Source organism: Hypomesus nipponensis, chromosome 11, assembly GCF_054491055.1.
Source record: "Hypomesus nipponensis isolate SF chromosome 11, ASM5449105v1, whole genome shotgun sequence".
Taxonomy (NCBI): domain Eukaryota; kingdom Metazoa; phylum Chordata; class Actinopteri; order Osmeriformes; family Osmeridae; genus Hypomesus; species Hypomesus nipponensis.
Window position 1 is genome coordinate 16,827,280 of NC_140371.1, and position 16,929 is coordinate 16,844,208.

Genomic DNA, 16,929 nt, shown 5'->3' on the forward strand with positions numbered 1-16,929 from the left:
TTTCATTAAAGTTGTTGCTCTACATGGTAGTTATAATAATTTGATACTAGAGTGACAATATGCCTCTTGGTTGTGAGAGATTAGGTCTACACCCCTATCTTTTGGAACACCAGTATTCACCAACTGAGTTGGACATTGCACCCTATGGCTAGCCATAGCTGCTGCCTAGATCTTGGCGTCAGTTCAGTTGTGCCAGTTGGAGTACACGGTGGATGTGGTGCTTTAATATCAGTTCTTTATTGATGCAACATTGTTTCATAAGATCTATTACATGAAATCTAAATTGCCTTGACTTGAAACGAAGTATTACTTTTTGAATTATACATTTCAGTGCTATTGGCCAATGTTATTTTTTAATACTGTAGAACATTCTATCGTTGTAAGGAATTGTCCCAATAAAGTAGGAGGTACAATAAAGTCTATTGGCCACAGGATTACTGAGAACGACGAAATATTGACTATCTTTTAAATAGTTACGATGTCCAGAAATTGCAATCCGTAAATCTCTGTCAAATGATAACGATGTGACTCTTTATATTAAATACTTTTTAGTTTTTTTGTTTCCTGGAGATGGTATCGTGCTTGTACTGCTCCAGGTGGACCGGAAAATACATCGCAGCATATTAGCCTGATTTGATCCTCCCCCAGAACATCGCTACAGTCGGTCAAGCAGCAAAAGCTGCAGAGACCAGCCCATCAATGGGACGCTCTCAGTGAGTACTTCATCGGCTGCTCTGAGCTGCGTACGGGGAACTGATCGTTTACTCTGGCTGTATTTTGTATCTATAGGGACGGTTTTGCTTATTCAAACTGAAACTTTTACTTATGGTTGGTGATTATGGGGCCAACGTGTGGTTTCTTACTGGGAAACATCGTTTTCATCTTCCTGTTGGGATGTAAAGGTAAGGGGCAATTAACTTCAATTAAGCTTTATAGCGTTTATTAGGCTACATACCCCTCCCATATTACTATTATAGCAGAAACAACGTTTAAACGATTGCTGAAAGTCTGCAGTAGTCTATTTGAAGAACACAATGTCTAAATTATCTTTAAATTAACTGAATCTGTTCGTAATCGACTTATTTATCGTTGATCAATTGCAAGACGTGCGCAAAAGTTGATGTATTTAAAAAGTTTAAATTAGAACCCGATATGTGCTTCTATTTATATATTATTTTGATCTATATAATTTGTTGCTATTGCCGTCAAGGACTGTAACCTGTGGGCTGTGTGTAAATGAACTTTTGAAACAATTTTTCACCCATGTTTCTGTTTTCATCTTTTGAGCGATAGCCTACTAGACTAATTTTCCCATGCAGTGTGATCCCACTTAAATCGCTGTATAGCCGTAGTTACAAAAGTTCTGAAGATTTAAGCAAATGAAGTCATCCCTTTAGCCTATTTTGTCATCACGATTTGCTTCAAACATTTATTGTTTACATTTTGGGGGTTCTGAAAAGCCCTGCGTGGTGTAGCCTAAATACAATGGTAAATACTAGGCCCATATAGTACGAAAACGTTGCCCTCATACATCATGCTATGCATGGCATGGCGCATGGTCTCCCAGAGTGAAATGCATGCAGCTATATCATAATATTATAATCCCATTTTCAATCCTGCTACCCAACTGAACCAACACTCTCGCCTCAAACAGACTATATTTAAAGCTTAACTCATGGCCTACGTGTGAGTGAATCTCAATGTGAGGTCTGTGAAACGGGATGGCCGTTCAAATATAGACCATTGTGTAAAATGTTGGGATTCTTGACACCCTATATCTATTTCTAGTCAGGCTATTACAGTTAGAAGCACAGGTATAGGCTACTCTGGCTATTCAATTTGTTTTCGTGTTTTGACGTCCGTGTCCGTTAATCGTTACAGTGTTTTGAATTGAATACATATTTGGTCATTGGAAGGTCAAGCACCTAGAGTCTATCAGTAAATAATGATGTACAGTGCACATTTTAATACTTTTGGTATGTTCTTTGGTTGGTTTTAATTGTAAAATCAGTAGGCATTTTGAGTGTTGTTTTATCAAAAAAAATTGTAGTTGCCTTAATCAGCAGATTAACATGCGATGGTAAATCGTGGCAAAATGATTTTAAGGAGCTGGATTTTGCCTATTTACTATAGTCCAAATGCATCGTCATAAAATTGTCACAAATAGTAGTTCCCAACCGGAAGACGTCCACAAATGTATCTCAATTTGCGTGTATATTGATTTATTGTTTATTGATGTTGAGCACCATCTTGATCATGGTGTAATACAGAGGTGCTGAAATCCATGTCCGGTATTAGTACGATGGTATTAGTACGATGGATGCATGTTCTTCACCTGCGGATCTGTGGAAAACAAAAGCTCTTCGCGCTCTGCAAGTCTGGGGGCAGGTGTGCGGCAGGTGGGTCTGTCTCTGAGCAAACATACAGTGTTTGTTTTCTTGTAGGGAAATATTGCCTGTTAAACAACAGAAGGCACTGTTCTGGCAACACATTAAGCTTTAACCCCTCTCTCAAAAGACAATCAATTCATTTTTTTTGTGTAAAATTGGTGCTGTACAATACAGTTTGATGATATTCATATCTAAGTGAGTTTGCATTTCTTTTAGTTTGTCAATATATAATGCTTTCTCTATCTTGAGAATTTTTTCTTTCTCTGATGACCGAATTTGTATATGACAAATGATGATGTAACAGACCAATATATCTTCCCAAGCAAACTTTGGAAACGTTCCCTTTTCCTCAAAATATAACCAGCCATCATTAGTTACCACCATTATGGTTATGTTACCAAACAACAATGACCTTAAAAGACATTCACCATAACACCTTCACAAAATATTCTACCCTCTTGTATGAGGTTAATTGAATATTACTTGACCCAAAAGTACTTATTGTAAAATCTATCTGTTTGGATTTCTCAGTAATTCTCAATAAGTTGTAAGTTCTCACTCAGAATCTTCTGTGGAACTTGTATACAATTTATACAAATAAAAAACACGTTCTAAGTATTGTTTTGATACACTGAAGAATCTAGTGGTCCCACATAGCAAATTACTGGTAATCTACATGGTGAGTCCTGCTGAGGTAATCACACAAAGGAAATTGAAGATCAATGCTTGTGTAACGCCCATCTGTGTTGAAATGGTGCCTGCACGGAAGTACATGCTCAGCAGAGTGCAGGGGGAGATGTCAGTGAAGATACCTCATAAAAAAAATTCTGTAACACAGCTTGAATAAAGAGTAAATAGTATGTGTTAAATGTCCGATCATGATTGGGAAGGATCCATATCGTGTGAATTTGTGTAAATGCAAGCATATAGGTTAAGTCAAATCAACCATGTCGATACAATGAAGGATGCATCTTAATCTGTTTATGATCAGATGTCATATGCAAAGATTGTATAACCGGTTTTGTGTGCTACTATTAACGTGCTCTCCCTTTTCTAACCATAGTAAAGACCTATAGCTGTTTTATTGTTTTATATGAAATGAAATCCCAGTATTTGCTCAACGTAAATAAGGATCCTTGTTGTGACATTTAAATTTAAAGTAACACTAGCTATCTAGGGCACCAAAGTCAAACGGTTGAGTTTGGAATTTGGGATTCCTATGTTTAGTTCTTCAGTAACTCATATTGCGTGTTCAGATTTTAATACTACAATTTCAAGATGAAACCAATATTTTGATGTTCATTCAAAATGCACATGAGGTTCAAAGTTCAGCTAGGGTTACCTCAGTTGACCCTTCCTTTTGCTATGATGAATATAGCCTATTCCATTTAGGACACCTACTATGCACATGTCCTTAGCACTACATGAATATATATGGATCTGTCCTTGTATCCATTTATTTTGTATCTACTTTATCATCTGCAGGAGCACAAGGAGAAAAGGATGTTTTTATGTAAAAGCATTGATCTGTGGACATGCTACCATGACCCTGTTTTTGTATTGATGACCCTGTCATGCCCTCTGACCTTGGAAACCTTAACCTGATTGGTAATTGCCAGTGATCGCCTTCACATCCTTGAGGATGCTGTGTTAGCAATCGCTTTAGCTGGCTCTCTTCCTTGCATTAGCGCAATCATTTTCATCAGCATCCATTGCTTTTGAGAAGGACCAGACCAATAAATCTCATTTGATACATGGTGCTATTTGATTTAAGCCCTTATTACATTATATGATTTAGTTAAGCTTGTGTCTTGGGTTGCTCACAGTTATATTATAAATCTTCTCAATTCTCCACTCTTGCTGTCACTAAGTTTCTTTTAGTGTAATTGAAAACACCACAGGCATACAGTTATTTCTAAGAGTGTTTACCGTTTCTGTTTTATTTTACTTGTGTAGCTTAGTCTATATATTTCACATGGGATCATTTGTTAAAGTAGGGCACTATAGCAACAACTAAAATATTCTAAATTTCCACTTGTTACGGTTTTACTGATGATTTCTAGATCCAGGTCTTGCCTGTTCAGCCTTAGGGTCAGTAAGTCCAGAACATCCATATGTTGAACCTTATCACACAGGCACACCAGAAACTTAATGTGATTCCACTTTTTGCTGTTGTAAAATGGATAAGCTTATAGCCATGAGCAAATACATCCAAAAAGCCTGAGTAATTCAGAGGGACTAAATGACTCCTTTGTCTCAAGGACGGACACCTTGGAGGATATTTAATTGGCTGACTGACTGTCCTCTAAGCCCAGCCTCAGAGTCTGTAAAGCTGTTTCTCCTCTATATGTTGCCATACAAGAGCAACAGTAGAAAATTACCTTCCCAACCGTCTTCTCTGATCCCCTTGTCAGGAAAGGGTCACATTCCCCTTCCATGCATGGGCAGAATCTAATTTGCTTTGGTGGAAGGACAAGGAGACATTGATTGAAATTGTGTCCTCAGGGCATTTAGTGCTCTTTTTTTCACGTGGGTCTTGACAAGTTATTTTCCAGTGGCCAGTGATGCATGCTGTGTTTGACCGATCATTTACAGCAATGAACAATACAAAGACTCGGCTCGTTATGCCTCTCTCACGTTCAGACTGCAAGTCAGAGATGGGTGTTGGAAGGTCTTGATGTCATCATGTCCTTACAGTGGCTGTTTGACCCTTTGGACTATTGAGATTGCTGTAAATGTGGTGTTTACTTATTTAGGGGGAAATGCAGTTATATGAGTAAAAAATAATCATAAATTATTGTAACTTTTTACTGTTAACCTCTAAGAAAGATAATACATTCAGAAGCTTAATTATAAAGGTCAGATTGTCAGGAATATGGAAGCGGTGTCTCTGTGTTTATCCTGACACAAAATCTGGGAGAAGATAAGTTATTTAGGAAAAGGTTAATCAGCAGAAATGATCTTTGCTTAACTCTGATCATGCATACTTCCTGTTTGAATTCACCAAGTTTACGGCAGCAGTGATGTGTATCAGAACATTTAACGACAGTGGTCTAATGATTATGACATCAAACTCCATCTGCTGTGCTGTGTGATGTGTTGTTCAATTTTTTATGTCCAAGTCGTTCCCATGTGAATTCTTAAACTGAATTTGCAGTTCCACCGAACCCCTAAGGAGATGTTATATTAGATTTCTTGATGACTAATGAACATGGTACATTGCTTTTCGGCTCTTGTAATCTCTGAAAGATAATTGGATTACATTATGGGAATAATTGATTATTATGTTACGGTATGTATCATGGTTTGAGTGATCCACCTGGAGTCCATCTTCATACAGTATTCCAAGCAAACACATTCTATGTAAGGAACCAACTTACTAACTACTTATTGTTATTAGAATTAGGAAGTATTAATATTTGTATTATTATTATTAGTAGTAGTTGATGTTAACATGATTACTATTTAAATGAGTATTAGTAATATTATAGTTTCTATCATATTAAGGATTTGTTTGATTGGTTTTATTTGTTTGATTTTGTCATTATTTATCATGCCACAGACGCTCAACTCTTAACCATTTTTATTAACAATAAAACCAAAAAGCATCATCATTGCATGACAAAGCAATCTTGCACGCTGACAATTCAAACTAGCAATGCAAGATTTAAAAACAAGGTAATCAATAATAACTTGCATCAATTGATTTGCAGCCTTTTAGTTAATTGAATCATTGCAGAGAGCCTTAGTAATGATTCTCATAACTATTTCATCTTTGGGAACAGAGTGATCATTGCAGCTTTCAGAGTGATTATGACAGTTTCATTTGAACTTGATATGAGTGGCAAAAATGTCCCTTACTTGTGTTTGTTCACTGTGTGTGAATGGATTAATTATTCTTGTGAACCATAATAAAGTAAATAGAGTTGAGTTCCTGGTTATTTCTGTACTGTGCACAATGTAAAGTAAGCCCTATTTTCTGTGCTCATTAATGATTGTACATGTGCAAGGGTTAGGGTAAGGGTGCGTCTAGTCTATCTCATCAATTAAAAACAATCAGCCTGACTGTTGATTAGAACTGATATTGATTGGTCAGCTGCCAGATATTCCCCTGCCCAACCGGTCGTTACTGGGGACAGATGCATGAAGCATTAACCTTGAAAGGGCACAGGCTTTGTCCTCCCTCAGAACTCATTCCCAATCTCAAGACCACTGCCAGCTGCCAGCCACAACAAGGCTACTGCAGCAGTGAGGTCGGGTATCGTTGCCATTGAAGGACTTGTTGTGGATTTTCAATAAGGAATTCTAGGTGGGAGATCTGGCTCCAGTGTTTGTCTCCAGTTGTGTTGTCAGACAGATTAGTAAATAGGGAAGAGAAACTACTGAGGCTCACTCCAGGACATGAGCTCATAGATGGTAAATCTCTCCAGTGATGTGCATGGTGAGCTAATTGAGTTCCAGTCTTTGTCCTCCTGGATGGCGGATAGGACGTCCCACTCAGTCAGCTCAGACAAATCCTAAGGCCCTCTAAATAACAACACGCAGCCATGTTTTCTGGTTTTGTTTATATCCTGGATTATTTTCTTTCCACTTTGTTTTCAAAGGATTTTTTTTAAAGTTTATAAGACTTCAAAAATGTCAAGGAATCCTCCCACATACTCTTCCCTCGTCTCTTTAAACTGAAATCAATAAACAGATTTCATTAGACTTTGGCAGCCATTGCCCTTGACATGGTTATAAGAGGTCACAGTCATGATCACATCTGTCACTATATGAGTAACATTTAACATTTCTTAAGTTCAGTTATCAAAGTGCTGCATTTAGGAGAAGTCATGAGTCATTCAAGAAAGACCTTCATAGAATTACAGAGCAAAGACTGGTTTGCTTAGAGTCTTGCTTAATCCATTCGATTAATTTGTTTAGATATAAACTGCTTACCCTCTGTTGGCTTGAGTCCTGGAAATAAATTGAATTTTGAATTATACAAATGAATTGTATAGCATACAATTCACTGTGGCAAGCTTGAAGGCAAAGTCAGGCTTTACTTGTAATACCACCGGTACCACAGATTTAAAGTGTCACACTAGATCCTAGTCCAGATACAGTGGTCATCTACACTCTGCTAAAGCTTTGAATTAACATGAATGTATGCTAAGAATGTTTAGAGGTAATACTAGCACTGAGTCCAAATGTTTTAAGACCTTAATACAATCTGTGGGAAATGGTATTTAGTCATCATTGTTTTATCGTACTGACAGTATCATGTGTCCTGAACTGGATCCTTTCCTGGTGGTCTGCTTCATATCATTGATCTGGTGATAGAGATATGTCTCCCTCTGATGGTCACTGAATGTTGCTGGGAGCAAGCAGGATGATAATTGATTATTAATGCATCTAAGCAGTTAATGAAGGTAACATCTTGTCATACATTTTGCTTACATTTAACTGCAATGATATTGTGCTTTACGATGGATTTACTGAAGACCTTGCAAGATATCAATTTATATTAACAATTTTAAACTAAGATATATCTAAAAATTTTGTTTTGTTGAATTGCAAAGCAAGGCATCTTAAACTCTCTGAGCAGTGTTCTGTATCTTGATCCATTAGTCTATTTTCAAGCACACAGGATGTAATGAAATAGCTATGTTTATGCAAAGATTTAGGAAGTGGATAGTGTTCACCTATCTAATTTGAGAGAATGAAATAGAATCCATTTGCCTGAATGGAATTTTGAATGGATTTAGCAAACTAACTGAGTTCTGTTTTTGTCTCAGAAAGGTTTTAATAAAGGGGGTTATAACTTTTTTGAGTGTATATCCTTCAGGAAGACAGGTCACATTTTATCCATCCATCCAACCTCCTGTCATCCATGAGCAACTAAATTAAATCAATGTCTGAAACCAGAGCCGGGGCTTCAACTGCACCAACAGAAATAGAAAATCTAGTTTCACTGTCTGCTAATAACATTAGTACATTCCCTAAATGGCCAACCACCGACGACGGACAGGAACACAACAGGGATATAATTACAACACACACATCTCCATTTTCCTGTAAAACATGCAGCCTTCTTTTGCGCTTCATAGATTAGCTCCCACCCCCATAACCCCATCAGGTAATGATTCATTCTTCACAGTATCATGTTTTACCCCATAATTAAACATCCCAAGGTGAAGCCAAGGAGAAATGGAAACCACATCTCATTGACCATATGAGAAATTCATTAAAAGTGCTGTGTTGGTGTCATTTGAGACCATTTTCAATTTCCGTGGACTGGCAAGTGTCATATATTTCAATAAACCAAATTCTAAACCTGCTGTTTGTTTTGTATAAGTAACTGGAATCCAGTCACCTGATTGCATCAACGTTTTTGTCATATGACAGGTATTGTTGCCTAATTAGAAAATCTAAATAGAGACTCCAGATAATGAATATGCACACCATCGGTCAGCTCAGCATAATGTAACAATGAAAGCTTCTAGCAAGGCTCAAACAATTATTAGAAGTATGGATGGCATGATGTGAATTAAATCAGGATGTGTGAGCGGAGGTAAAGAAGGACTTGTGATGTGAGGCAACAAGTTCCCAATCTGATTTGTTTCCTTCATCAGACAGCAAGTTTCAATCTACAGAGGAAAAAACTTTGTAAAAAGCATTGTACCATTGTTTATTTACTACAGTCTGCACTGTACTTTCTACCATAGCTCCATTCTTGAATAGTTCCAGAGATCTTTAGAGCAAACTATGTTTAGTTATGTGAAATAACATGTGTTTACTCTCTCTTGGAAAGCACTTTGAATAAATGCGTCTGCTAAATGCATAAATGTAAATGTTTACCTGTGTACTTTCTTAATCTCTTTACAGGATCTGCAGGTCTATACTTCCCGCAGAAATCATATTCAGAGACCATTTACGTAGGGCAGGCTGCAGGGACACCTGTACTCCAGGTCCACTCCATGCCGGAAAGTGACTCTGAGAGGCCCCACTTCCACTTGTGCCGGACCATGAAGGCTCCATACTATAGCACATGGTTCCACATGGATGAGACCACAGGAGTTCTGTCCATGAATAAAACCCTGGAATGGAATGATTTTGACTCTCACTGTAAGTTAAAGATAGAATCTTAGAAAATCTTCTTTCTCATGGATTGTCGATCATTTTGATAAGTGTCATTGTGTGACTATGTAGACTACTCAATACCATTGTGCATGCTGTCTTTCGGTTGTTTATTTAACTGCTTAGTGTTTCAGTACTATTAACAAGTCTCTATTAAAATATGACATATACGCTAGAATTGATAAGCTGCTTTACCTTTGGCATACAAATAATGCTGTTGCGTGAAAGTGATATGTCATTTTAAGAAATCTGCATTCTGGGCAATAATGTAATTGAAAAGAGTAGGAAGGGCTTTGTCATCAAGAAAAGCACTGTGTGAGATTAAAATTGGGCTTTGGTCTTGTTATGGCTGTGTCTCTCATCAGATAAGAGCTCTGTGTCAGTGAGGAAGCTGACCCTGAGTGTCGCAACCCCCAAACCCATAGCAACCCCCAAACCTGACCATGGGCTCCGTTGTTACGGTCAGTTAACTGTCAAGATCATCCTGACCTTTGTCAACGCCACAGTGCCCCTTTGTGGCCAAACCAAGATGGAAAAGCTGTGCTTCCCTGACCACAACCTAAACCTCCACATCAAAGAGAACAGATTCCCAGGGGCTCTTCTTCAACTCAGGCCCCTTTCCAGGCTCAACATCTGCCCCAACTACACCATCTCCTACAGCGTTGAATCAGGTCAGCCATGCTTCTATCTACATTGTTTACGAGTCATTATTAGTCATCCTGCTGTTACAATGCTGATTCTCAGGTTGGAATCCCTCTCCCTTTTTGGGCTGCAGAGGTCCCAGCACCGTTTGCTGTCAATGACAACACCACTGAGTTGTTGGTGACCGCTCCGTTGGACCGTGAGGAGAGGGAGATGTATCGTCTGGTGCTCGTCTGCGTGGTCCAGACCGAGGAGAACCTCAGCAAGCATTTTGTTCCACTTCTGGTTAGCATCTACGACGAAGATGACAATGCACCATATTTAAATGGCACAGACACAGATGATATCGTGATCGAATTCAATCGCATTGAGGTGAGTTTGTATGCTGCACTTTGGAACGTTTAAGAAACATCCTATTCGAATTGTATCTCTTATATGTCTTAAAAATTTTGCATTTTCACTTTGGTTTTGCAGGGAGGAGTTTTCGGCAACTTAACTGTATATGATCGAGACACAACGGCTAGTTACCCGAAAGACCATAATCAAAATTGGTTGGTTGGTACTATGTTGACAAATGACGCAGAAGCATTCACTGTAGAACATACCTTCAGAGAAGAAAAGAGCATTTTTGGCAACGTTCGAGGGACCGTTCATGAGTACAGTGAGTAATTCCAATAAATTCCATAGTGACACGATGTGATAAAATGATATCAACCGTGCATTAGTGTGATATTGAATAAACCACACTTGCTCCTTTTTCTGTCGGTATCCAGGGCTTAAACTCAATCGGAGCTTGTCTGTGACAGAGAATCGTACCTTCCAGCTTCTCTATCTGGTCAATGACACCACCTACCCTGGTCCTGATGGAACAGTGATGCTGCATTACAACATCACCATCATACCCGTTCCAATCCGCTTCACCAATGTCACCTATCTTTTCCCACTGACACGCAGATCCTCTGTTTATGCCCAGGTATCTGATGTTCCACACCACAACTATGGAAATATATTTAGCATTCGAGGCTAGAATTAATTTTTACGTTTTGAGGGTTTCTTTTTGACATTACAGTAGCCACCCCCAAAATAATTTGAATTTTCCAAGATATTAAATTAACCCTTTCAATCTGATCGTTTCTCTTTCTCTAACAATTTATGTTACATCTCTTTTCAGGTTGGTAGAGTGTGTGTGGACAACTGCCTGAAGTTTCAGGGCATCAATGTCACGTACCGGCTAGAGATAGCAGAGAAGAATGTTTCTGCTGACATGCAGGCCTGTTATGCCGCCATTAACATAGCCCAAAGCCTGAGGGATGTGTCGGGAGTGCTGTATGTGAATGACTCTGAGGCACTGCGCCGACCAGAGTGCCAGGACCTCCAATACACTGTGGTTGCCCAGGAGCAGCAGAAACAACTGCAGGCCAGCACTCAAATACTTATAGTACTCGATGGAGAAGGTACGTGTACAGGATGGCAATAATAAAGACTGCAGCTGTTGTGAGTTGCCAATTACATTACACTTAAAGGATGAGAATATCTGTTTTCGGTTGCTGTGTTTGTATTTATGCCTTTTGATAGCCGAGTTGAACGCTTCAGTGATGGTGATTCACACAGTACACACATTCACTGTACAGTCTGTAATGAGGTTTGTATTTTGTAGCAGACAGGCAGTCTCTACAGGACCAGCGCTCACTGTCTTGTGCAGAAGGAAGACAGCGAGGGGACTGCGAGGCAATCAGAGGTCTGGGCGCCACCACAGGGAGGTGCCAGTGGAGACAGGGCACAGAAAAAGGTATATCATACGTGGTTCAAGAAAGCTCCTGATAGCTTTTCCACTGGTTAATGTCAAAAACTAAATCAAATCATTTTTGCCTTTACCTCAGGAATATCAGAGAGTTATTCCACCTGCTCTCCAGACCTTCATACCTGTCCTGATGGCTTATGTGATGCTATTGAGAGCAAGGACATGTCGATATGTCCACAGGACTGCACTGGTAAGAAACAACTGAAGGCCATGAATAAATGTCTTCTAATTTGACTTTTTGTGAGATAAGTATTTCTTGTTCGTGCCTATAGACATCTTAAGTAAAGCCAAGAAGAAAATAATGTAAACCATGAATTTGAATTCTGTGCATGTTTGTGTCTTCACAAAGGTGAACCTGTAATCGGAGGTCATGAAAAAGGCTTGATGTTTGGCATCAAAGCTGGCTATGGAACCTGCTACTGCTACTCTGAGAAATGCTATTGTGAGAAAGACGATGTTGAAGGTAAGTTCACCACATTCAAACCCCGTCTTCTTTTACAGTCCACACAGCCTATCCCAAAACTCCTCTTCCTGATACTCCTCTCTCTGCCTTGTCTTTCTCAGAGGCCATATGTGACGATATGTGTAAGACCATCATCGCCACTGCCGTGCTGCTCTCCTTCATAGTCTCCATCCTCCTCTCCTCCTACTTCATCCATCGTTACCATAAGAACTCTCCCAAGCCGCCTATAGCCTCAGCTGAGATGACCTTCCGTCGGCCGGCCCAGTCTTACCCTATCAGTTACTCTGCTAACAATGTACGACGCGGCTCTCTGGACTCCATGGAGAACCAAGTGGCCATTGACACATTCAAAATACCTGTAAGCTTTAAACAAATGGGTCAGTTCTAAAACTAGGTGGACAATACAAGGAATGAGAACTAGGCTCTAAAACGTGTTTCTCTATTGTTTTAACAGGAGGATCCCAAGTGGGAATTCCCTCGTAAAAACCTGGTGCTGGGTAAAACCTTAGGAGAAGGGGAGTTTGGGAAAGTTGTCAAGGCGACTGCTTTCCGTCTCAAAGGAAAGGCTGGTTACACCACAGTGGCTGTGAAAATGCTTAAAGGTAAAATGAAGCAGACAGAGTGCAGACAGACTGGGAAGTAATAATATGGCTGACTTTTTGTACACTGAGTACAATAGCAACTGCACATGCTGCAATACCTTATATTCATCACTTTTTGCCCCCCAAAAATTAACACTGTATATTTCCATGTATATTTGTCAATCCTTCCTGTTTTTCACAGAACATGCCTCACATAGCGAGCTCCGTGATCTGCTGTCAGAATTCACTTTACTGAAGCAAGTTAACCATCCACACGTCATAAAGATGTATGGCGCTTGCAGTCAGGATGGTAAGGCATAATTTTCCTCCTCTATGACTACCTGCGTGTTTTTCATCTGAGTGTATTCTGAAAAGGCTGTGATTCCCCACCCAGGACCGTTGTACCTGATTGTGGAGTATGCAAAGTATGGATCCCTACGCAACTTCCTCCGTGAGAGTAGAAAAGTCGGGCCCAGCTACATGAGCGGCGATGCCAACCGCAACTCCAGCTACCTGGAGAACCCAGACGAGAGGGCACTTACTATGGGCGACCTGATCTCCTTCGCCTGGCAGATTTCCAGGGGTATGCAGTACTTGGCGGAGATGAAGGTATAGTCACTACCTTAATTGAAAATTAACCTGAAAATCCTTTGGCTCCAAAAAATGTAATTGAGTACTGTTGTCCTACAGCTTGTCCACAGGGACCTCGCTGCAAGAAACGTCTTGGTTGCAGAGGGGCGTAAGATGAAGATTTCCGACTTTGGCTTGTCCCGAGATGTCTATGAAGAAGACTCATATGTTAAGAGGAGCAAGGTAAGGCAAAAAATGCTCAGAAAGCCATTCTGAAATCGGAATTGTAATCTATGTACTAGGAACAAAGCTGATTTGTTATATTCTTTTTAGGGTCGAATCCCAGTCAAATGGATGGCAATAGAGTCCTTGTTTGATCACATTTACACAACACAAAGTGATGTGTAAGTAGTTTGTACCATCCACTTAAACTTGGGAATGCACACTTTATCCCTAACCTTAACCGTTAAAAGTCATACTTATATGAGTTCCTTTACCTCCTCCAAGCTGGTCCTTTGGTGTGCTGCTGTGGGAGATAGTAACACTGGGTGGAAACCCTTACCCAGGTATTGCCCCTGAACGCCTCTTTAACCTCCTCAAAACGGGCTACAGGATGGAGAAACCAGAGAACTGCACAGATGAAATGTAAGTTTACTTTCATTTTGCCCATTTTTTTGTAGCATGCGTTCCTGTTTACTCTTGCACTAATTTTATTGAAAATGTGGACAATACAATATTTGGAGGTTATGATGATGATTATAAAACGATTCCATCTTCAACCATGGGCTGCATGTGTCTTTGCAGGTATAATCTGATGCTCCGATGCTGGAAACAAGAGTCAGACAAGAGGCCAGTGTTTTCAGACATCAGCAAAGAACTTGAAAAGATGATGGTGAAAAGCCGGGTAGGTTCAAACAAAAAAAGATAATTGATCTTGTTCTGTCGTCAATAGTAATTCACTAATTATACGGCACTTACAGACTCTTATTCTTAATTACATACACTCTCTCATACTCTGTATGTCCAACATAATTCATGTATAGACAACATTCTCATGTTCCCATGTCCTTAGACTGCACACACATATAATTAGCAAGGATGGGCTTGTGTTACGGTTTTGAATAAGGGCCAATTGAAGTACCGTGTGTCATATAATTAGAAATCCAATCAAAGCTATCTCTTGTGGTTATTTTTGTCTGTACTTGCCACACCTCTCTCTTTGTCTGGTGATTAGCTTAATCAGATGTTGATCTCCTGTTGCCAGGATTACCTGGACCTGGCAGCATCAACACCAGCTGATGCCCTGCTGTACGACGACGCCCTCTCTGAAGAGGACACGCCTCTAGTGGACTGTAATAACGCCCCTCTCCCTCGAACCCTTCCCTCCACATGGATTGAAAACAAGCTATATGGTAGAATTTCCCATGCATTTACTAGATTTTAGAGACAGGACACAAAAGCTCTCTTTTTGGCAAGCTGTGATTGGCTTTCCTTAGACAAATGTGTGTGTGTCTGTGATCTAGGCATGATTCTCTGACATCTGAAAATCTCACATTTCTTAGAAAATGAGAGAATCAGTGAAAAAGAGGATCTTGTGTTTGAATTTATTTGGACCTGCTTCTGATGTACAGTACCCGAAAGATGACAAAAAAAACATACATCTGTAAATATAAAACATTCCTATACTTATATTTTATTCTATATAGCCAGTTGGATAACTCATTTAGGAATGAAGTTCGCTTTTCATTACACATTTCAACAGTCCCAACTTTTTATTTTAAAAATAATGCAACATTTGAAACAGGTCCTTGCTGAATAAATTACTATTTATAATTTGGTTTGGATTCCAAACTTCTTACTTATCTGAATTTGATGTGAAATGATCTGATTCCTCAATGTTGAACAGAGAAACAGTAAGGCTTTTGAATCAAACTCTCTGGTGATATTGATAATAGAGAGAATCAACTTTGTAAATATGTTTCCCCTGGGCCTTCCTACCAAATATTCGAGCTCTTGATAACATAAAACGTATTTAGCAATATGATGGCTGTCAGTGACGTAGTTAATTACCAGGTAAAAACTGTGACACATTGTCCATGTTGTTTATTGTTTGATGCAATCTACATCTGCTTCAACAACATTGATGGTGCATAAGCCAAGGATACCATTGACAGATCACAACATTCAGTAATGTACCAGTTGTTGTTGTTGTTGTTTTCATTTTTGACACCTCATAGCTCATATAATTTTCATAGCAGGAATAATCAGCATCTGTCTCATCTGCAAAACGGATTGATCATCGCTACTTACAATTTTCCATTGGTATCACATTAGTCTGGAGTTCCATTATAAAATGGTCTTTTGGCAAACATGACCAAAACAGAGTTTCTTTTGAGAGCCTTACTGTCTGCACTCTACATTTCATTTACTCCGTGCAGAAAAATGATATGTTCTCATTTTTAGGCATGTCATACCCGAACTGGCCTGAGAAGAGCCCGGTACCTCTCAACAGACTTGATGCCACTAACCCAGTCTTTACAAGATATGCCAATGATAGTGTTTATGCAAACTGGATGGCGTTGCCTTCACCCGCAAAAAATGTGGACAAGCTTGATAGTTAAAAGCAAATCAACATTGTAGAAAATATTCCTAATTGGGTAGATGTGTATATTTATATAAAAACTGTACATACACAATCTGATGCTAAAGTTGGTTACCTTTTATTTCTGTTGCACGGGTAATTCAAATCCAAGAAAACTGGGGATAATAAAGTCTTTTTGCTGCAAAATGGCTATACAGCATTGACCATGCTTCAAGCAGCTATTTGGTATGTTGATCATTACCTCAAGGTCATGTTGGCCAAATTGTATCATTGCATGACTATATACTGTACCAGGTTGTATGTCAATGTAATTGTCTTTCAAGTGCCTGTGCTGCTTCTAATAGCCTCCAATTATTAGTGTACGACTGTGAAGATCTTGTACCATCCTCGGAATTAAAGGGCACATCTTTACCATCACCAGTCGTAGATCTCTGGAGATGATTGACAAAGAGACAACATTGAGTTTAAACATCTGAACATCTGTAAAGTTTCTACTTAATATAATATTGTTCTTTAAAATGTAAACATTGCATTTGTTGTGTTACCCAACAGTTCCAACTATACTTGCCAAAGAAAATAAGACAACCATGTTGAATTAAATAATTCTCAACACAAAAATATCAAATAGTGTTACTGTACGAAGGACATAATACTAAATGTAGAATGTGGCATGTCCAGTGTAAAACTGCAGTTCACCTTATGATTCAATGTAATGGCAATCTTTGTGCAAAAATTATAGTTCAGCAAATACATTTGTGTTA

The 16,929-nt window shown here is 39.1% G+C and overlaps 1 protein-coding gene across 2 annotated transcripts; it reads left to right on the forward strand.

The window, feature by feature from the left end:
* Nucleotides 1-514: 514 nt before the first annotated feature.
* Nucleotides 515-16,907, forward strand: ret (ret proto-oncogene receptor tyrosine kinase). 2 transcript variants are annotated; one of them, XM_084709547.1, is made up of 20 exons: nt 515-902; nt 9,258-9,497; nt 9,875-10,180; nt 10,285-10,523; nt 10,626-10,812; nt 10,925-11,124; nt 11,323-11,605; nt 11,809-11,940; nt 12,032-12,142; nt 12,302-12,415; nt 12,517-12,773; nt 12,870-13,017; nt 13,199-13,306; nt 13,391-13,605; nt 13,687-13,809; nt 13,900-13,970; nt 14,074-14,211; nt 14,371-14,470; nt 14,831-14,978; nt 16,030-16,907. In XM_084709547.1, exons 1-20 carry the CDS (start codon nt 839-841, stop codon nt 16,185-16,187), a joined length of 3,342 nt encoding a protein of 1,113 aa, XP_084565673.1. In that variant the 5' UTR covers nt 515-838; the 3' UTR covers nt 16,188-16,907. The 2 variants fall into 2 exon arrangements, with proteins under 2 accessions (XP_084565673.1, XP_084565674.1); XM_084709548.1 differs by having other exon boundaries at nt 11,812-11,940.
* Nucleotides 16,908-16,929: the final 22 nt, after the last annotated feature.

What these genes read in the sequence shown, in the direction of transcription:
- ret (XM_084709547.1), top strand. Translation starts at nt 839, where the DNA reads ATGGGGCCAACGTGTGGTTTCTTACTGGGAAACATCGTTTTCATCTTC. An exon ending in CTCCTACAGCGTTGAATCAG is followed by an intron (nt 10,181 to 10,284) that starts GTCAGCCATGCT and finishes TTTGGGCTGCAG; the next exon opens with AGGTCCCAGCACCGTTTGCT. An exon ending in AGATGATGGTGAAAAGCCGG is followed by an intron (nt 14,471 to 14,830) that starts GTAGGTTCAAAC and finishes TCCTGTTGCCAG; the next exon opens with GATTACCTGGACCTGGCAGC.